General features: G+C 40.5%; 1 protein-coding gene across 1 annotated transcript in view; it reads right to left on the reverse strand.

Annotated features, from left to right (window-relative positions):
* WSCD1 (WSC domain containing 1) overlaps nucleotides 1–15,526 on the reverse strand; it is a 56,323-nt gene extending 40,797 nt beyond the window's left edge. Inside the window, exons 1-2 of the mRNA XM_044993839.1 lie at nucleotides 15,328–15,526; nucleotides 1,290–1,999 (exon numbers count right to left, since the gene is read on the reverse strand). Of these exons, the coding sequence (XP_044849774.1) occupies nucleotides 1,290–1,716 (427 nt within the window). The 5' untranslated portion in view covers nucleotides 1,717–1,999; nucleotides 15,328–15,526. The remainder of the gene's footprint in view (nucleotides 1–1,289; nucleotides 2,000–15,327) is intronic.
* Between the last annotated feature and the right edge of the window lie 6,797 nt (nucleotides 15,527–22,323).

The raw sequence follows: 22,323 nt of genomic DNA on the forward strand, positions 1-22,323 counted from the left end.
AACAAACAAACAAAAAACTTGTTTCAAATCAAATTCAATGTTTACTTCCTCCCAAGAGAAAACATTTCATTTTCGTTTTGTGGTGTAGTCTGGTTTTTTGGGTTTTTTTGTTTTTACCTCTTTCTTTTAAAAAAAAATAATTGAGGTACAATTTGAAACGAAAAGTCACTGCGAATTGAAAAAATCAAAAGATTTTCTTTCGAGAATGTCAAAATGAAACATTTTGGGAGTCTGGGGATTTTTTACCAGCCAAAATGATTTGGTGAAGTCAACATGAATTCAACAGTTCACCCAAATCGGCATTTTTCAATGAAAGTAAGTTCCATCCAAAATTTTTTGCCCAGCTCTAAGTATGACCCTTGTTTAAATCACTTCATTTTCTTCTCCTTTCCTTCTGTCAGACACTATAGCTTCACGATGAATATTTTATGACCTCTTGCTGATATTCTATATAAAATCATTGTTACTTTTTTACTATGAATTTTCAGGCCGCATCCTGAGCGTTTGGCTGGGGATGCTCTAAAAATACGAGGCTCGCAATTATGAAATTCTTTCTGTGTAGTGTGTGGGGAGGGAATACAGAGCCTTCATCCCACTGTGAAGCCTTCTTTAAGGCTGGCTAGAATAGCAGCTCCATGCACTAGAGAGAGTGCAGGGTTTCCTAAAGATCACACTGTGCCCAAAAGTGGGGAAGAGAGCACGGCAAGACAAGGCTCCATTTCCCTTCCCACCCATGCCACACCAGCTGGTGGAACCAGACAGTCACATGGGGAGAGTATCCTGCACCCCTTAAAGGGGAGTAGCAGTTTGCACTCACTCCCACAATGCACCAGGGAGTTTAGAGAGGCTGACTGGTTTCCAGTACCCTCGATGAGGTGGTTCAGCTCTGCACTGACCCAAATGCCAGGCTGGGCCTTAAAGGTACAATCAAGCCCAAGGAGACTAGCCAGTGTTTTTACAAAAACAGATAGAAAATATAAGGCCTGATTCTGCTGTGTTAACTCATGCTTTGGTCATGCCTGTTTCCCCATTGAATTCAGTGGGGCAGCACATGTATGTATTTTTCAGCATGAGTTAGGGTGATACTGATACAGACTTACACGGTTACCCCTCTGGAACCATACATATACTTAGCTTGTATAAAATAGTTTGTAAATGCTCAAGAGCTAATACAGAAGTACATTCCTGTAAGCAGTCAGAATACCTCTCACATGCTTATGAAAGGTATCAATCTTTGTCTGAAACAAAGTCCTACATGACAGAAAATGGAAGTTGGGAAAAGCCCTTACCTTTGTTTTCGCCTGTATGTTGCATCACCTTAGATCCCATTGCTTGCATGGGTTCTTGTTCATTAATGAACCTGTGAAACCATCTTCTTCTTAGCTGTCTCAGTTCTGAGTTCCGGGACATTAGCCACCGTGGCCCATACCTCTGATCCGATGTTGGATCATGGAGCATATCCATGTCCACCAGAAGCTTAGAACTCAAACGAGGGTTTTGCATTGCTCTGGTATCTAGGATTCCAACTCCTATCACCATGTCTGAAACCGGTGAGACCTGAATATTCGAGGTCCCACGTGTGCCTTGTTGGATAACCAAGCGGGATCGCTGTAATAGGAGAAGGCTGCCAGCCATTAGGTAAGCTGCTGTGAGAAAGAAGAGCAGAAACTGGGTCCGCCGAAGAAATTTCTGTAGTCTGAAAAAAGGTTTGGCCATACCCTTACTGAAACTGGGCCCTTCACACCTTCAGAACGGCCCCTGAATCACCGTTTGAAATTGTATTAGTTCCTCCCATAAGTTCATCCCATCACTTGAATGTGTCCTCCCCCATAAAAATTGTCTTTTTCAATAGCAACAGCAACTACAATGCCATCATGCTTTATATCCATAGAACTGTGGGGTTTCTGGGCAGCTGATCTGGTTCAGGTGAACTTATGAACAGTTCCATGACTGTGGCCAGTTGCACTTCATAACATCAGATTCCAGAAGGAGAGGAAACCTGAAATATTAAGAAAAATAAAGTTGGCTCTGATCCCATTAGCAAACACTTACCATGTTGAGGTCTTTTCTCCCTTCTTTTACTTTAGCTAAACATATAAAGACAATAATCCTGGTAGAATTATTGGTTTAAAAAGGACCCAGCTGCAGATTTCTAATTTTACATTTTTCTTTATTTTAACTTGAATTGTACAAGAAACACCTGTATGATTAGAATATTCTCGGGAAGTTTGGAACAGTAAATCCTTTTATTTCCTTTTGTAAATAGCTGACATCTCCGGTCTTTGTTACTGACTTTAACCAGGCAGTCACAATATAGACATCTTTAGAGGAAGGTATTATTGGATACTTTCTTTTCAGTGTTACAGTAGCTAAGCTACAAATCTAGATCAGAAAAAAACAGCAGTGTGGGTGTATGGTGAAGAAAAACGAAATGGCATCAGCTCTCAAAGGATAAGAGATAATTCTTAATCTCCATGAATCACAATAAAATGAGGCTTTATGATGGAAGGATAGTTCCAATATAGATATATATTTTGTGTGTGTGCGCGTGTGCGCGCGCCTTGCCAAACTTAAAAGGAAGCTAAAGTTTCCACTAATTTGAATCTAGTGTATGTTTCTATGTACCTTTTGTGTGAGTGGGTGTGGCTGGGGAGTATGTATATATATATAGATTTAAATTAATGGAATCTTATATTTTCTTTTAAAGTTTTCCAAATATTTCTAGACTATTTTGGGGCTTTGCCAGGCTGTTAGTTGTGCTGATCTACACAGTGACAGGATTGTCCAAGCAAGAAAAAGCTCTTTTATGCTCTAGGTAACCTTTAACCTTCTGAACAAATAAAAATGGGCATCTTGCCATATGTTCTCTGAGTTCCCAGTTAATTGCTCCTCTGTGGAACCATGAAAGCACTGAGAAAAGATGCAGTTTTTCCAGAAAAGAAAATATTATGGCTCTAGTTTAACTTGCATTCAGAGCACCCTCGAAACCAGCATCAGAACAAGGAAACTTGCTGTCCACTCATCTGCCATTCTTTTCATAGCATTCCTCCACTCTTTGCAGTTCCTGATTAAATATCTGAGGATACTTCTATATGCCTCTTGCTAAAATATATATGATCATGTAAAATTTCTCCTTAATTCTCTTTAACATTTTGTTTTTGCTTAGTTGTGTAATCTCTTTGCTTCTTAATCACCAATCAATGAAAGGTAAACGTTTCTCATTCAAACATATACTACAGTTCATTTGACAATCCATTCTTTTTGTCCAATCCCCTTTTTGTCTATTTTTCCTAAACAGCAGATTGGGTTTAGGAGAAAAGGTCAATACATTCTAACTTTGCAGATCAGGCTGACTAGGTTTTTGATGACCTGATTTAGAGAGCTCCTAATTTAAAACCAAAGTATCCAATTTTTAATCCCACAGGGGCTGAGTAGCATCTGAAACATGGGGTACGAAGTAAGATTTTGCTGTGTTCATATCTGTCACTCCATTTTCTTCAAACATCAACCTTCACAAGCAATTCTCATCTTCTCACCAATAATAACTGTGGAACTTTGCAGCTCACATCCATAATTCAGCTGACAAACTTTTGAGAGATTCAGTGTGTTCCAAAAGACGCATCATATTTTATGAACTATTTAAGGCCAGATCCTCAAGTGGTGCAAATCAGCATGGCTCCATTCGGTAATGCTGATTGAGACCAGCTGAAGATTTCACCCTTAATATTTAAATTGTTTAACATCTTTGATCAACAACATTGATGCTCAGAAATGACAATAATGGGGTTATATAAATACAGAGCTAGATTAATAGATGATTTATAATAATTACATATTGCAGATTACTACTCTTCTAATTATGCTGAAGTAACACTGTAAAAGCACATAAGAACCATTTGATTCACTATTTGTCATAATATTCAGCTATTACCAACATCTCTGTTATTCCCTAACTAGACTATAACCAGCTTTAAAAGGAAGCTGGGCACACGTTAACTATTCAAGATTCCGAGGGGAAATTACGACTCTTTGAGGTGTATTGCATTCAAGACAAAGGCTTTGCAGATAGAAGAATCAGCTAAGGCACACCCTTGTGGCCAGTTTCTGATCAGATCGCACACCTCACCCTTCCATTTGTTAAAAGGGAGACTACAAGAAATCAGGCTGAAAGGTGAACTGTCAGGCTGGAGGGAGTTTACTGGTGGAGATCCTCAGGGATCAGTCTTGGGACCAATCTTATTTAACATTTTCAATAGTGACGGGGGCACAAAAAGTGGGAGTGTATTTTCAAAAAAATCAGCGACTGACACAAAGTTAGGAGGTATTGCCAATATAGAGGTGGACCAGAATATCATGCAGGAAGATTTAGATGACCTAGAAAACTGAAGTAATAGAAATGGTGTGAAATTTAATAGTGCAACGTGCAGTTAGGGACTAACAATTTTTGCTATAAGCTGGGGAGTTATTCATTGGAAGTGACAGAGAAGGAGAGAGACTTGGGTGTACCGGTCAATCACAGGATGACTAGAAGCTGCCAATGTGATGCGGCTGTGAATAAGGCTAACACAATCCTAAATACATCAAAGGGATAAAGACCAGGGAGGTAGAGGAGTTATTTACGTTAAGGACCAATGTTGGCACAACAACAAATAGCTATAAACTGGCCATCAGCAAGTTTTAGGCTTGAAATTAGACAAAGGTTTCTGACCGGGAGAGGAGTGATATTCTGGACTTGCTTTCCCAACGGAGTGGGGGCCCCACCTGCGACAGGTATTAGTAAGTATTGCCAACAGCTGGAAATGGGACACTAGATGGAGAGGATGTTAAGTTATTACAGAGAATTCTTTCTCTGGTGTGTGGCTGGTGGGACTTGCCTCCACACACAGTATTGGGGCCTGGGATGGAATTTTCCTTCAGGTCAGATTGGCAGAGACCAGGGGTTTTTTTCACCTTTCTCTGCAGCATGAGGTCTGGATCATTGGCTTGTTTGAACTAGAGTAAATGATGAATTCTCTGAAAACTGAAGTCTTTAAATCAAGATTTGAGGACTTCAGTAACTCAGCCCGAGGTCATGGCCCATTACAGGAGTAGGTGATGGCCTGTGATGTGTAGAAGGTCAGATTAGATAATCATGATGGTTCCTTCTGGCGTTAAAGTCTAAGTCTATTCATAATAAGGTTTGGCAGAATTAATATTAAGCATTTTTTTCTATTTTTATTGATTTAAATGTTCACAGTTGTAGGAAATTGTGAGCGACAAGACAAGGGAGGCTCAGATAATTTTTTTAATGACAATAGATGTTGAGATTCAAAAAGTTAAAGCTTTATAACTGTTAAATTACAAATTGTCAACATCACATGTCAAATTATACCAAGTAAATATCCTTAAACTCTAAGATCTCAACCCACATTTTTTTTATTTTACACATCTGTACATTTTTATTATTATTGATGGAAATATTTTTCATCTTTTTTGAGTGTACATCAAAATTGATGTTTACCAACATTTACTGATAAAACTAATCCTTCGAACCCTGTTCATAATGTAGCTTCTCAGAGCTGCAGTTATTAATATGCTATAACATTCAATACTATGATCTCTTTATTAAGGCAATGATTATTGCAATCATATACAGTCAAATGTTTTTATATTTTTTCTTAGCACTCAGACATGACTATATAGATTTTTTTTATATATTCACAATACTTTTGCCCATTTTTTTATTTCAAGGTTTTGTTTGATACTCGGAAAGAGATCCAGTAATCATTAGAAAAAATGGTTAAAAACAAGGTCCTGGAATATGTTCAGAGAATCTGAATAAAATGCATTGCCGGGTGGAAAAGAAGTAAAACACACATCTCTGACAAGCACAATACTTAGTTTACAAGAGGTAGTTCTTCTCTACCACTTTTCATTCAAAGATTTCAAAGTGCTTTACAAAGGACCAATTTTACAGATGGGAAAACTGAGGCACAAAGTGGGCAGGTCCAGATCCCAAGTGGTAATTAGGTGCTTACGTACCTTTTGTGGATCTGGGCTGACATGATTTGCTAGGGCCACAGGGCAGTGGCAGAGCCAGGAGCACAATCCAGGTCTCCCAATTCCCCATTCAATGCCCTATCTATCTACACATGGGTATTCACACTTCTGTTTATGGGGCAGAGGGAAAAAACCCACCTATTCCCAACCTCAGAAGCTTTATCCATTATATGGATGTCACGGGAGACAGACCTTGCAGAGATTAGTGCTAAATACCAGTGACTCCGAAAGGTTAGGGTATTACCAGTAATAGGTTGAGGGGAAGTCATATTTAATGGGATAGTTCTGACAGTGTCTTACCTCTGCCCTTAGCAGAGGGACTGTAAACACCTGCATTTCTTTGTGTCAGCTGATCACAGAAAAGTCTCCTTCTGGCAGAGTACATCTCTTTTTTTCCCCCAGCCTTCCCCTCCCTGCAGGTGTGTAATAGTGGCATCGCAATAATGCAACACACTGAGCTAAGTGACGGCTCTGAGATCCAGTGGAAAACGGTAGTGGCTAGAAGCAGCTGTAGAAGCTGAGTGCAGATGGATGGACTCATTGTGCCCAAACACTGTATAATGCGCCTTGTTCTGCTCTCGCTTAAAACCATTTTACGCTGCTCTATTTCCACTTACTTCAGTGGAATCACTCCATATTTAGGTAAACCGTGTAAACCAGTGAGAGCGGATCCAAGTCCAATGTGTCTAGGAGCACTGAGGATGGTTCACTCAACAGCGATACCTGCTACACCTGCCTCCAAAGCGTGTCATGTTTGCTCCTTGGTGATGCCTGTCAGTGTTTGCGGAGAAGGGTCTGGCCAGAGCCCCACCTCCCGCCCACCCAGACTCAACCCCTTTGGGCTATGCAGTGCTGCCGGTAGTGCTAGCAGGCCTTGCTCTTCCACTCGGAGCACAAAGAGCCCCGTTATGGTTGCCTCTTGTGTCAGGGCACTGTTGGAAAGGGACTACCAGCACCCTCTCTTGCCACCCACCAGCATGGAAAGCCACAAGTTAGCCTTATGTTTGCCACCTGTTTATTGAGCATGCAAAGAAAACACAAGGCATCTAACATATGCAGAAGAACAACTTCAGTCTAAAAGACGCTTAGCACAGCTCCCACTGAGTTGGCTCAGAGGGAAGCTTTTTATTATTATTATTTATTTACTGCAGATGGACTTCCCAAGAGTTTCACAAACATTTAACCTACAGACCAGATTTGGTGGGTGGACTGGGGATACATGGGAGGGGTGAGTAGTGAGGGGGAGCTCAACTATATTGATTACATCCACTCTCGTGTACTGTTGCCAACTCTCTCGATTTCATTGTGAGCCTCTCAATGTATTATATTTTCCAAAAAGCCTCAGCTCAAGTCTGGTGATTACAGGAGGAATCTCAGCTTTCATTAAACAAAAAAAAGCCAATTTCTAGCCCTCACAGCTGTAGAGAAATCTTGGAAACGTGATGCAAGTATGATCTAAAGGCTTAGAAAACAGCAGATAAATAAAATGGACCCCAAATGCATTACTCTCATGATTTTTAAGCTAATCTTGTGATATGTTTTGGAGGAATGACACAATTTTTGAAAGTTTGGGGTTGACCTCACTGCTGTGTCCAGCCATTAGTTGACATGCACAACAGTATGAATGCTATGCTCCCCTCTTTTCCACAGAAGAGGAGCAGAGGGGTGAAAAGAGGTACCAGAGTAAGTCATTATTCCCTGCAAATTAATTTAACAACAAATCCTATCTTCTTGAATAGGGTTGGGTTAATAAAAAATGGGAGACTCGCATACTTTCTGTTTTAGCTTCCTTTCCACTATTAATAGGCCCGAATAAAGAATGAATCCTTTCCATTTGCTTAAAAAGTTTCAAATGTCAGAAGTGAATTTTAGCATAGGCAGTGTGATGTGTGTAAATTATCTCCAAATCCAGTGTCCCTTAATACAGTTGTCAGACAAGTACATTGTAGGCAAATTGCAAAAATACTCCACTGGAGCAATACTGCAAATGTACAACTCACAAAAATTAAGTGTTTCTGTTAGTGGGAAGACAGAGGAGTGCCACTAGCAAGGATTGCCACTGACATATAAAAATGCCATTTAATTTTTCCATGAACTGTGTATTTCAGTATTGCCAGAGTAAGTCTAGAAAAACATCACTTTTTGACAATTACATTAAGAAATAAGAAAGACATGGTGAGATCTGCTAGTCGGAAATTTGTCTTGTGTATATAAATGTTCACTTTAAACTACTGAAATCAATATGAAAAAGGCATTCCTTAGTAAGAGAAGAGCCTTTTACCCCTATATATCTGTTCTCTCATGACTGGGGACTTATCCTTTTTAGATGCCCATTAGCCCCAGATGAACTGACAACACAGATTGGTTGAATAGATTTGGGAGACCTGTTTAGGAATGCTACAATTCCCATGGCAGTCAGAAAAGGAAAACGACTGTTAGGGTGTATAATTAATAGGATAGAGGCTAATGATGAAAATATGTGATTATGTCCTTGGAATACACCCACACCTACAATATCAGGATCTGTTCTAATCACACCATCTCAAAAAACTTGCAGTAGAAACAGAAGGGAGGTTGAGATGGGCAATGAAAATGATTAAAGAGATGGAGATGCTTCCTAATGAAGATAGAAATAACAGGACTGGGATGGTTAAGGATAGAGAGAAAACATAATAGAGGCATAAAACACTGAATGATAGAAAGAAGGTAAATTGGATGCTCTTATTTCTCATAATACAAAAACAAAGGAACATTCCGTGACAATGAAAGACAATGCAATCTAAAAGAGTAAATGCCAGTGTACACAAACCATAACTAACCTGTGAAACTCATTGCCACAAGATATCATTGAAGGCAGGGTCTTAGAAGGATTGAAAAAAGCAATAAACATTTATGTGGCTATGAGAACATCCACCATGATGGATGTTCCCATAAACTCCCATAATTCCTGTTAGTTAATGCTTGGTTTAGGACCTGATTTAGGAAGAAATTCCCTCTATGGATAGTCTTCCATAATTCCATGATCTTCCAGTATAGGGTATCTTGTATTTCTCTGAAGTGTCTTATTTTGGCCATTGTCTGACGTAGGATTTTGGACAAAGGAACCTTAGGTCTGATCAAGTATGAAAATTCCTCTGTTCCTAATATATAAAAAACCACAGCCTTACTTACTGTATTAGCTGTGGGTGAACCTCCAAATATTCATAGACCAGATTCAGATCAGATAAGTGCTGAAATGCCTGAACCTTTATGGGATCTGTAGCCTATTCTAACTGCTTGCGTCTGCAGAATTTTCACAAGAACAATTAGTTTTTCTTCTTGCTTCTGGCCACAGTGGAAATACCACGGGAACCTTACACAACACTACAATTCCTAGCAAGATACCAGAAGTGAGAAAATATCTGAACATTCAGAACCTCAAAATAGATATGGTTCAAATTTGGTTCCTAAACTAGCTAAAGTCATGTTTCTTTCCACCCGGCCTGAAAATAGCTACTCAAGAAGATGGCTCAAAATCATACCAGATATGTTAATTTGTTAGCGGTCAAATCTTCCCACTCCACCCCAGCCTGGGGTGGCACAAGAGGGCTTGTGGGGATGACTGGGAAGGAATCCACCCCTGAACACGTTCATTCATTATTTTACAGTAATGGGTAAATGCCCCATAGTACTAGGTGCTGTGCATGCATGTAATAATAAGACCCTGCCCCAAAGATCTTACAATCCACAAAGCACTGGCATCAGCAGTACAAGGATGGCTGTTGCAACCCGAAGGTCACATTAACCCTTGCAGCTGGTGTTACACCTTTACTTTGCGAAAAGTAGATCACTCAGGCCTCCAGCTCTTGCAGACCACCTCATCCCATCCTTAAATCCCATTCTACTCGGCTCTGTAGCAGTCTAGAGGCATGGTCCCCAAACCAGTCACCAGAAATCCTGTACCCTTCCATTTAGTTCCCCTCCATGTAATTCTAAGTCCTCCATAGCCATGGCACAAGGGGGCAAGATTTGCCTCTGGGGCTGTAATGCCAAAAAGTATGACATATTAGAGTTGGTGCTACTTGCAGAATTTTAATGGGTGTAAATCAATGTAGATCCATTCACTGTCATGAGGATCTGGCCCTATTAATCAAATTCCTTCCTGATGGTGGTAGTAGGCCTCTGTCTTGTAAAGTGTCCTGTAGTGCTCTATAAATGTTTAATAGCAATGACATGAGTAATAGATATTTTTAACACCCACTCATCATTAACATGTGCACAGTGAGGTGTGGTTTTTTTGAAGGATTTGTATGTACGGCTTCTGAATAGCTTTGAAAATTTGCCTTGTAGTTAGTGTCTCTGCAACACTGATAAGTTACACATAGTGTCAAGAAATGTGAGAGCACATTTAATCCCCACCGTCTCTAAAACATTCAGCACTTAGCATCCCATTGTGCATTGACAGTGCGAAAAATCAGACCTGAGGCATTTACAGTTCTGATTTTCTTTCAGCACATATACAATACCAGATTTATAGCCGTGCCATAAAGAATTTGATACAAGGAAAAGCAGGTTGATGATAGGCTTCTAAAATGACGTCAGTTGACAGGCACTTTCCTATTGACCACAGAACAAAACAAAAATCACATTAGGCATGCATTAGTACCATTAAAAATAAAAAGACACTGGAGATTCTATCCTCCCAGCCAAGTGGTAACCACAGAAACCTTTGGGGAATACCACTCACTTTTTTCAGGCTTCAAAGAAGATACCTGAAGAAGAGGAGTCATTGACTGACAGGTGAATTTTATGCCCTTTTCAGGGCTGTCACTGAATATGTTGCACAACTCAGACTTGGGTCAATACCACAAAGTAGTTAAAGAACAACAAATGCAGAGTTCTTGGCATGAAGGTTCTATTTTGTATCCTAAACTAAATGAAATGGGACGCCTGAACAACATTATTTTTAGAAAAAAAATCTGTCTGTCTTCCACATTTCTCCTCTACTTTGTCAGCTCTCTTTGAAGACAAATGTAGTCAGCTTGGAAATGATTTCAAGGCCTAACAAAAATAGATTTTGGCTTGCAGCCTGTCTTTTGGATATAGACGGTCATTTTCTTGAGGCTTTATGGGGGGCGGGGTCAGGATTAATATAATAACATGTAGGCTCAATCAGAGCACAGAAGGCTGAAAAGGGAAAAGTCACAAAGTTGGTTCAGCCTCATGCCTAAAGTTGAGCTTTAATTTGTGGCTCGCGTTGGGTGCAAAGCTCCAGATGACTGAACTACTCTGCAGAACATCTGTCATCACCACTACTGCAAAAATGAATAGCAAGCTCGCCCTATAGTATTATGGGTGGGGGTTTTCGTTTGAGTTGTCAGAAATCAAATGAAGGAGAGCACAAAGGGGACGTTTCCAACCACTCCACCCTCCCACTTTGGGGCAATGGGAATATTCCATATTCTCCCACCGGACAAATCTTGTCGTCATTGCCTAGGATCAGAAATATACTGTTGGTGAAAAATTCCATGTTAAAGCAGAAAAATCACACTGTAAAAAGAGCTTATAAGAAAAATCTTGCTGCTACAGAGCCTGATGCAAAGTCCACTGGCTCCCATTGACTTTGATGGACTTTGGATCAGGCCACTTAAGAAGGCAGTAGTATTACTGTCCCAGCTGTTGCACAGTGTTCTCTGGGGGTTGATGCAAATGCAAGAAAAACAGCACACTTTCCTCTCTTCTCTTTTTTTATTTAACAAAAACAAAGATTTTCTAAGAAGAGTTATCGAAATAGCTCATTTACTTGAAACAACCTAAGAGACAGGTCTGTGGGAGATAAGCTGATAATTGACTTTTCTGGCAGTTACAATATTATGTTCAGATATGACTCATCTAGAATCCAGTAGATTGGCTTTCAGGGTGTATTTTGGTTTAGATCGATGGGAGGAGGCACTCTAGGAGTGAGGGTTATTCTTAAAGCAGAATTAGTATTCTTGCTGAAGCATTTTGGCCAAGCATGCAGTATACCTGATGGCAGAGCACACTTATGATAAAGGGTAAGGACCCTGGAGGTCTGGCCTCAGGCAATGTGAGGATGCCCAGTAAGGATCTGGTGCTACACCACTGAAGATAATGAAAAATTTGCAATTTATTTCAATGGGAGCAAGATTGTGGTTTAGATCATTAATGATAAGTTGTGTGGTTGGCTCAGTTCTAGGCACCAGTCTAAGTTTACGCACTGAGAAAATAACAAAATCAAGTCTCAGAGAGGCTTTTACTTGTTCAGAGGGAGGGAGGAAGGGGAGATATAGGAAGGAATATAAAATGCCTCAACTTCAGAATTAAAGTTCAGGGCTTTAACTATCCAGTCAATTTTGAGTACAACTCCCTCTGAAATGAAAGGGAGCTATAGGTTTACAATTCATGGGGCAATCATGCCTTAGGAGCTCAGAAAGCTGGATATCCTATAAACCTGAATAAACAAAAATGAAGGAAAGTGATACAGGGACAAATGGACTTCTCTTCATAAGCTAACATAGGGCGAGATCCTTAGCTGGTAAAAACCAGTGTAGCTACATAGGGCTAAATTCTACAGTTCCTGTTCACACCTAAAGTCAAAGGGATTTTTGCCTGTATTAAGACTGCAGGTCTTGGACTCATTAACATTCCCAGGAATGCACTTTAATTAATCCCAGTGAATACAGTGCTCATGAGACAGAATAATAGCCTTGGTTTGAGCCTGGTTTATTGCAAACAAGTGCCATGAAAGCTATCACACACAGCTCTGCCAATGCACCTCAGCCCATTCTACGTTAGTTTGGTTGCATTGTTCATTGGTTTTCTCAGCCATGTCCTCCCTTTTGCATAGCAGAAAACCAAAATCATTTTTACTTGTGGCTCAAGCAATGATCTCAATTTAAAAATATTTGGCTAACGGTGAACTGGTAGCAATCCACTATTCTTACAGCCTCCTAGGACCACACTCTGTCAAGCACTGGGTACAGTTGATAGTTGCTAAATATTTTCATTTATTTTTGCTTTAGTAATTATGTATTTTAAAAAATTATATTTAAGATCAAATTAAGGTTGCATTTTTTCCAAATCCACCCCTGCTTGCATGAGTTAGATAAAAACAAAATGTTGCTTTAAATATTTTTTAAAATATGATATTTTTAACTCCGCCATCCCCTTTCCATAGAAATTAGTATCCTATGAGTATTGGCAGTAAGAAACTAATGATAATAAGAAACTCTCACTGAATTCCCATTGCAAGCTTTTGGGCAGGAAATCATTTTTTTCTTTTAAAAAGTTGATTTTTTTTTTCAGAGAGGCATTGATGTAAATGTAGAGAGCCAGATCCTCAGCTCGTGTAAGATGGAATAGCTCCACTGATCTATGCCAGTTTATCTCAGATAAGGATCAGGCCCTCATGCCTTGACATTGAGGTGCTAAGCACCCATAACTCCAGTTGAAATCAATGGAAGATGGAGGTGCAACACATCAGTGTGGGGTTAACATCATCTTCTTTGTCTTAACTGTAATTATTTTTTTCCTCTTTTGTAAAAGGGCCCTCCTACCCAACTCATTAGTGAAGTTTAATCCCTGAGTAACACTGCCATGTTGATACTTTAAAGGGTGACAGCTGTACGCGCGAGTCTTGTGAATAATGGATCTCAAATGAATTATTATACTTTAAACATAATATAAAGTCAGTCAGCAAACTGGAAGTGAGATGGGAACAAGACAATTTCTCCACACACCCAAGCGCAAAGGCTGCAGCTGGCGAAGAATGCCTAAATGAGTTTACTTTTTTTCCTCTATTATTTTTGAAGTGAACATGCTATATAATTTAATCTGCTCACCAAGTTTATCTTAACACAGGTATCATGTTAAAGTTTTTAAATAATTCTGCACGCTGATCTAAGTAAAGCAGAAAAAAAATATGCAGAGATGTCAGGCAGCAAAAATGTAGAAAACCCCGAAAATGTCATGCCAATGTTAAAATACTTGTGTTTACACACTACACACTGTATGGAGGTGTTGGTATATAGTATACAACACAAGCAGTGTTACAATTGGTACCAAATTCATTTACTTAAAAGTAAATGGTGATGTTACCAATTAGCACAGAGCTACGACCCAACTGGGTTGTGAAGTCAGCATTTAACTTGTGCAAATCTGATCATAACATCTCTATAATTGGCTATTGCATTTATACAAGGCTAATTTGTTATCATAAGTAAATGTCCGTCAAGATGATCATTTCCAGACCATCGCCCTGCCCTGTGGGAAGGCATGGCGAGAGAACACACAAAAGGTAACAATAAGTTAAAAAAACATTCAGCTTAAACTAGAATAGTGACTTGGCAAGTGTTAAAATGACAGGTTTGTAACATTAAATATGCTGGAATGATATGTTGGGTTCATGAAAAACAACACTCAACACCTTTTATAGGTCAGTGATCAAATAACTTGATTATCAAGTAGAATGAACCCACACCACTATGGAATAAAGGCAGACATGCATATACATATGTGCTGTGTATACAGAGTATTGTGTACCATAAAGACACACAGAGTGCATGTAGCCTGTCACATACCTTCAAAAACAACAACAGAAAGAGACATATCTGCAAAAAGTCATCTGGAGGCTGGAAAGTCTTTTAGTACATGGTAAATCACATTAGTGTAACGTACATCTCTTTGATGTTAGAAACTCAAACGAAGACACAGCAAACGATGTGCAATTTCTGAAAAACAATATGGTTCTGTTGCTACAGGCTGAAGTTTTCCGAGAGACGGTTGTAGAAAATGCACGATGAATGGATTTGCACATCCCACAGAAGCTAAACATGAGAGCAGTTTCTGTGTGCAATAAAATACATTGAACTGACAATACCCTAAACAGCCGAAGTGTCGTAAGGGTCGCGTACCAAAAATTATTAGATTCTATTTATACGGAATAACGGGGCTTAAAGAAACAGTGCTACCTAATTTGCCTTGCCATGCTATAAAACAAACACACACCATCCATTCCTACTTTTTAAGTATAATATTTCCTAGCTGCTCTGGGAAGGGCATCTCAGCAGCAAACTGCAATCTTCACAAACAATGCAGCTAAGCCCTGCGTGCTTGAGATGGCATGGATAAATTTAATAAATCAAACAGCCATTTGGGTCTGTAAGGTATGTTAATGCCCCAGTGTCTGCAAAAAGTTGTCTGGTTATGATTTGTGTGATGGCCAGCAGATTAATAGCTTCCCGAAGAAGATAATTCAACTATATAAGAAATAGAAGAAGAAAAACTCACCTTTCTTTTATGGTCAAGGAACTCCTATTATGAGGCAGAGTCTTAGACAATCCAGGGAAATATTAGAAAAAGCTGTAATGCATATTTGAAAAGCTGATAAATCCTGCTCCCTTTGCCCTTTCCCCACTAATCCTTCTTCTGTCTCCCAGATTTCAGTACACAGAGCTGTAATCCTCCTGAGTACCCCCTCAGTGCTCTGCCTGTATCTAAGCTCTGCACTTCAATACCTCCAGCTGTTTATATCAGTAACTAACCAAGCAGCAAGAGATCATATCCTGTCTGCACATGCTCACTGCTCACCAGTCTTTGCAGCTGCCAAGCTGGGAGATCTCCAGGGTCCTAGTGACTCAGACCAGTGTTCAGGAGTTAGGAATTGAAAATGCCGGAGATGTTTGGTTTTAGAGTGTTGTATTTGGTGGGGGGGGGTTGGGGTGGGCAGAACAGGGAGAAATAACCCGTGCTCTTGTGCACGTAAAACTGAAGGGAAGTAATGACACGCACAGTATGTCTTACTGTGTCAAAATCAGCAGCCATGATCTGTGTGCTTTGCTTTTCCTTTTCAAGTGAGCTGTAAAAGTTACCCCCCTTCATGTTTGTTTTATAGAAATCTATAGACTTTGTTCACAGCTATAGACTTCTACCTATAGACCTGTCCAGGAAGGCAAATAAATCTAACCATCCACAACATAGAAGATCTAATACTATCATCTGAAGGGAGGCTTTTTTATGCCTCTTTTCCACTAGAATCAGAGCTGTTTTGGAGCCACCTTTTCCTAGATACATTCCCAACAGGTGAGAGAGAAATACAGGTAAATGGTTCTGCAGAAATTGTTCCAACACAGGCTTAGAGAGTTCAGACAGCATCTTGTTGTTCAAGGCACAGGTGGATGGAAGTAAATTATTTATAAATGTGAGAGCTGAAAGACAGTTCCCTGGCTGTCCAGAAGATTGACTGATCGGCAATATCATCTTCACTGTGTATTTGGTGTCCCTTGTCCTGTTGGTTCAAATGGTATTAAAACAACACCTGTGTTCACTGAGAGATTGGGAGTGAGCTCCAAATTCAGCTCTGCACCTGGATTTGGACCACTCCGTAATTCTAGCGTGTTTGGATCAGACCATTATAGCTGTAGATGTTACATGCAAAATTCAGATCCAGTTTTGGGTCTGGATTTCAAATGACCCATATCGCCTCTAATCCTCAACACTCGGGTGTTCAGATTTGTAATACCGGATCACATTCCTTTCTCACTAGGGTTGTAAACTTTGGTTGGATGAATTCCTGGAGATTTCATTACATGACATAATGTTTAATTAAAAGTTAATCTGTTAATTCCTGGAGATGTCAGGACAATCCTGGAGAGTTGGCAACCCTATTTCTAACCAAGAGAAAACAACCACTCTACCTGTAACTTTAATTAGAGAGTATAATTAGGATCTCAGCTGCTGCTTAGGGTAGAATTCTATCAATCTTCTTCATGTTGTTTATTACCTTAAGGTATGTCTATACTACCCGCCTGATCGGCGGGTAGTGTTTGATGTATCGGGGATCGATTTATTGTGTCTCATCTGGATGCAATAAATCAATCCGCTAATTGATGCCCGTACTCCATCTCGGCAGGAGGAGTAAGCACAGTCGACGGGGGCGCCGTGGCAGTTGACTCACCGCTGTGAGGACGGCCAAGTAAGATACTTTGACTTCAGCTACATGAATAGCAAATCTTAGTTCGAAACCCCCTTCTCCCCCGCTAGTGTAGCCCAGGCATTCTGTGACCAGGGGCGGCTCTAGGCACCAGCAAAACAAGCTGGTGCCTAGGGCGGCAAAATCTAGGGGGCGTCCCCTGCGGCCGGGGGAGGCGGCAGGCTGGGCCGGCGGACCTGCCGCAGTCATGCCTGCGAGAGGTCCACCGGAGCCCCAGGACGACTGGACCTGCCACAGGCATGACTGCAGAGGGGGCGCTCGTCCCGCGGCTTGGCTGGACCTCCCGCAGGCATGACTGCGGCAGCTCAAGCGGAGCCGCCGGACCCGTGAACCGTCCGCAGCCACGGGAGGTCCAGCCGAGCCACGCGGGACCAGCGGTCCCTCTGCAGTCATGCCCGCGGGAGGTCCGCTGCTCCCGCGGCTCCGGGGCGCCTCCCGCGCATGACTGCTTGGGGCGGCCAAAAACGTAGAGCCGCCCCTGTCTGTGACTAGCCCATTCATTTCAGTGGTGCTATTTGAGCAGAAAGCACTCCAGCAGCAGACCCTTGACACCCAGTCCTGGGTCTCTGAATTAGAGAAAGGTGCAAGCTGCCAAATTCTACTTGTATTTCAGACACCACACAATTGGTCAAACCAATGGTTTTCTTTATTCATTATAAATATTTGCAAAATATTCCCGTTCACATGCAGATCTGGATTTCACACACACCTGAAGTTTGGAGCTATGACCTGGGCTCATCTCTGTGCAGTGTATTGCAAGATTTTGTGCAGAGATGTTCCAGGCGTACACAGAGTTTGTGTTGGCTTTCTGCACCAACGGGGAATTTCACCATCTGTGTGCTGTAATATTTAGGCACAGAAACTCTCTCTTGTTTGGTCACTTCTGGGCAAACAAGGTTGGTGCTGTAATTATTTGACTTCGATTTACTTTTTTAATATTTATTTTCAGACTAAAGGTTTGGGCGAGGGGGACGTTGTTTGGTTTTTTTGGTTTTGTTTTGTTTTTAAAACAAACAAAAATGCAGGTATTTCTACTACTGTTAACTGCACCCAGGAAAACAATTGACAGAAATGGCAAAGCCAGAGGAAGAATCACATTTCTGTTGGTTGCACTTTGTGGGCCAGATCCTCAGCTTCTGTTAGAATCCTTTTACAGAGCTGCAATGGCACAAATGGTCCTTAAACCAAGCCTGATTGGGATGCTTGGGGGAATCTTCAGCGGGCATTAGGACAGCTGTGCTGGATTTATGTCATCAGCTCTTCTCTCCCTGGTGTGCAAGTCAGGGAAAGGCAAGGCTGGGTCTTTCTACGCAGCATAACTTAGAGCACCCCTGAGGCTGCTCATATTTATGCCAAGAATGTTTTAGGCCCAGGCACTCTATGGGTTGGGGAAGTTGAAAAGTGGCCTCCACTTCTCTCTCTCCAGCTGAGCTGAGCATAAGCTCATGCAGCAGATGACCTGGTTGTATAGTTTGTATTTGTTTTCAGTGTAAAGCAAAGGTCATTTTTCTAGGTAAAGTCAACTTCCATTTCTCTGTGAATTTCTATACATCTGGGATAGCAGCATGATGTAGTAGATATGGCACTGGACTAGGATCCAGGAGATTTGGGGTCTATTCCTAGCTCTGCCACTGAGTGTCTGTGTGACCTTGGACAAATCACTTCACCTCTTTCTACCTCTGATTCCCCTCCCACCCTTGGTCCGTCTTATCTATTTTGATTGAAAGATGTTCAAGACAGGTACTGTCTCTCGCTATGTGTAGGTACTGTACGTAATAAGCTGGTTGGATCCTTTAGGGATATTATAATACAAAAGATAACTTATTATCTCCATAAAAATGACAAAATCCACCTATTATCCATAACAAGATGAGCCCATTTTGTTTCTATCATAAAAATCTTGTTGTTGGTGAATTTTATCTCAATGAATAAATTTGCAATTTGTTGTAAAAAACTAAACCACCACCACCTGCTTTCAAATGTGGAAACTCAAGAAGCGAAGATTAAGGATTTCTAGCAGTTTATACCATTCACACCAACTTTGACAATCCTTCAGACTTGATAAGATGTGAAACTGAACTGCTAGAATCCGTTTGCTGATATTAACATGTCAAACATTTGCTGAGGTTTAGCATAGTGACAGGGCTACAATTTCACAGTGAGTTTCTGGATTTTGAATAGCAAAGTACATGCAGAATAGTCTGAGTATACAATATCCTGTATTTTTTACCCTTAAGCCATGGAAGAAGCCAGGGCTATGGTTTATTTTAGCAAACAAATAGCAAGGTGCACTTTGTTAAGGGGTGTTGAACCTTCACTCAACCTCGTTAAGTCACAGTAAAGACCAGTAGTGTAGACAATGTCTTTGATCGTGTCTCAATGTTCCTCCATTGTCTGTTTCAACCAGATAGGGTCTTAGTGTGTGTAACTTGGCGTTGACACTGCCTGGCAGCCGCTGACCATTAGAATTCTGTATGCGCTGTCTCTTCCTCTCCTTCCTGGAGAAGAGGCAAGGATTTAGTGTTCCTACTGTAATATTTGGACTGGTGAATCTGTTCTTCAATGTGTGCATTCATACAAGGCCAAAACAGCAAATCTGGTCTGGCCCTCACGCTACTCTTCCATGTGTCCCGAATGAATGATCTTTGTAATTTTCAATCTCAGTGATTGTGGAATCACAAGCCTTTAACCTTTTAGAATAAGATTATCAGTAACTGTTCATTCTTCACAGGCTGTCCAGAATTCTGTCACTTGTAGCAAGCACACAGATTTTTTTTCTTTAGGAAATTCAGCAATGGATAACTGGAGAGCCTGCAAAGTTGCCACACTTAATTCTCTTAAAACAGAAGTCTTTGCAAGATTAGGCCTTAGTTTTGTTCATTTCTCTTCTGACTCAGATAAACAGGTCACAACAAAATGATATTGTGCCTCATGTGACCCCTCTATGTTGTCATGAAGCTTTTGAAGAAAAACTCTTTGAGCTATCAGCAAACAATGTTTCTTTTCATGACCAGTTCAATGTGGTATTTAGTAGACTTGGTGCTGAACTTGGGCAGCTGAATGTCAGAAGACTCCATAATCCTGGACAGTTTCTTTCCTTAGTCTGCTTCTGCACATACTGTCCTTGGCGTTTAACACCATGTGAGTTTTTGGCACGATGTGCTCTCTTGTTTGTGTGCATGAGGGCAGTAACTAAGGGCATGTCTACAATTGCATAGAAGGTATGATTGCAGCTAGGTAGATATTATCCACACTAGCTTTAATCTAGCTAGCATGGCTAAAAATAGCAGTGAAGACATTTCAGTGCGGCTGTACAAGCCTACACAATCCCCCTGCGTATGGACTCATGTCGTTAGCCCAGCCTTTGCAGGATTCTGACGGTTTTGCTGCTATTTTTACCTATGCTCAATTAAAGCTAGCGCAGGTCGGCCATCCCATGATACAATCACACTGCCTGTTGCAGTGCAGACATGCTCTAAGAATGATTCAGAGGGAGAGAGGCTCAGTGCTTGTCTATATGCATTAGTTTAACCTAAGTTGTGAGTATGCACTGATTTGGCTGAACCAGTGAAAAGGGTTATGTAACCACTTGTTTCAGTTTAAATCCAGTTTATTTCCATTTAGTTTGTTAGACTAGATCAGCAGTTGATTAGACTAGTTGATTAGACTGGTCAGACTAGAGGATCATAGTGGTCTTTACTGGCCTTAAAATCTATGAATATAGAAATTAGAGATTTGAGCTAAGCCAAAATAAGATTGTCCATACAGGGATTTGCACAGGCTGAACCAAACCAGTTTATCAGGTTTGTGTGTAGACAAGGCCTCTGGTGGGAATAAGAGACTTTACTAGTGACATACTCAGCACCTGAAAAGACCTGCACCACAACTGATAATAGGCATTTTCTATAAGAGCTAACTGCTATATAATCAGATAAATAGAACTAGCAAGAAATAGCACCATCTGGTGATGTTATGTTAATGTTACACTCTCTTACACCAGTGTAACTCAGCTAACTTCAAAGGAGTCATTCCTAATTTGCACTTGTGTAATTAAAAAAGGATCAAATCCTACATGGTTCTGGTAAGGTCAGTGGCAGTGAAAGGTGCTTAGCTAATGACTGATCTCCTTTGTAAAGCACTTTAAGATCTACTGCTGAAAAGTGCTGTATAAGAGCTGGGTAATATTATATATTATTAGCACCTTGCAGAAAACGCTCAGCATCTGGCATGACAAGCCCCAAATCCTTGCAAAAAGGAAGAATATATAAATGTACATATAGCTGTCAATGTTTTCTCCAGCAGAGAAAATAGAGGTTGCTGAACTGGTGCAGATCTCTGCAGCTCCCTTTTACTCCCAATACAATTAGATTATCAAGATAGTACTTTAAAAAATAGATTGAATCTTTTTTGTTTGTTTTGTTTTGTTGTTCAGGCAGTTCATCCTTTTGTAAGATCCAGTGATCTTTCATTCAACAGAGGTAGTGCTAGCTATCTTTTGATACTAATATGCTATTACACTGAAAAAGTAACAATCAATAAACTGTTGTAGTCAAGAAAATAGCAGGCTGAATTCTGAAATCTGCTTTTGCTGCATGCTGGCGTAAAGCTGGAGTGACTCCACTGAAGGCAATGGAGTTACTCCAGATTTATACTGCTGTAAATGAGAGCAGAATTCTGCCTAGCATATCTAGTAAAGTGTTGGGTGTATGATGAAAAACATTAAGTTTTGGTTTTTTTTTGGGGGGGGGGGGATCACTTGGCTGAAAAGCCTGGTTGTAATGAAAGCTTTTAGAAAAATACATCATTTTCTGGTAAGTGGAAGGGAAGCTGGAAAAGAAAATCAACTTCTTCATAGAAGCTGCGATGGAAAGACCAGAGGTGGCTTTAGAAATCTCAAGGTCTTTTGCCAATACAAGTCAAGAGGACCCATTGGTGTTTCTAATCCAGGAATATGTGGGATACCAATTCACCGCCATCTGGATTTCAATTAAATCCCATGAGAAAATATTATTTTCTTCATTTTATTCTGCTTGCACATTGAGGACAATAGTTTATTTCACACAGTTTCAAGAAGCAGCAGGATTGTGCCTTCTCGGGACTGGGAATAAAGACTATGATCAAGATGAAATAGGCTTTGCAGGCCTTCTGCGCTAAAACTACTTTTTTGGAAAGAATTTGGGATTCTGACTGGCTGAGGGATAGGGCCGAATCCCACTGTTGGCCACACATGATTTTACTCTCATTTCTAAATGAGAAATGAAAGATGATCTAGAATTTAAGTCATTGGACTGTGA

The sequence above is a fragment of the Mauremys mutica genome, chromosome 19 (assembly GCF_020497125.1).
Source record: "Mauremys mutica isolate MM-2020 ecotype Southern chromosome 19, ASM2049712v1, whole genome shotgun sequence".
Lineage (NCBI taxonomy): Eukaryota > Metazoa > Chordata > Testudines > Geoemydidae > Mauremys > Mauremys mutica.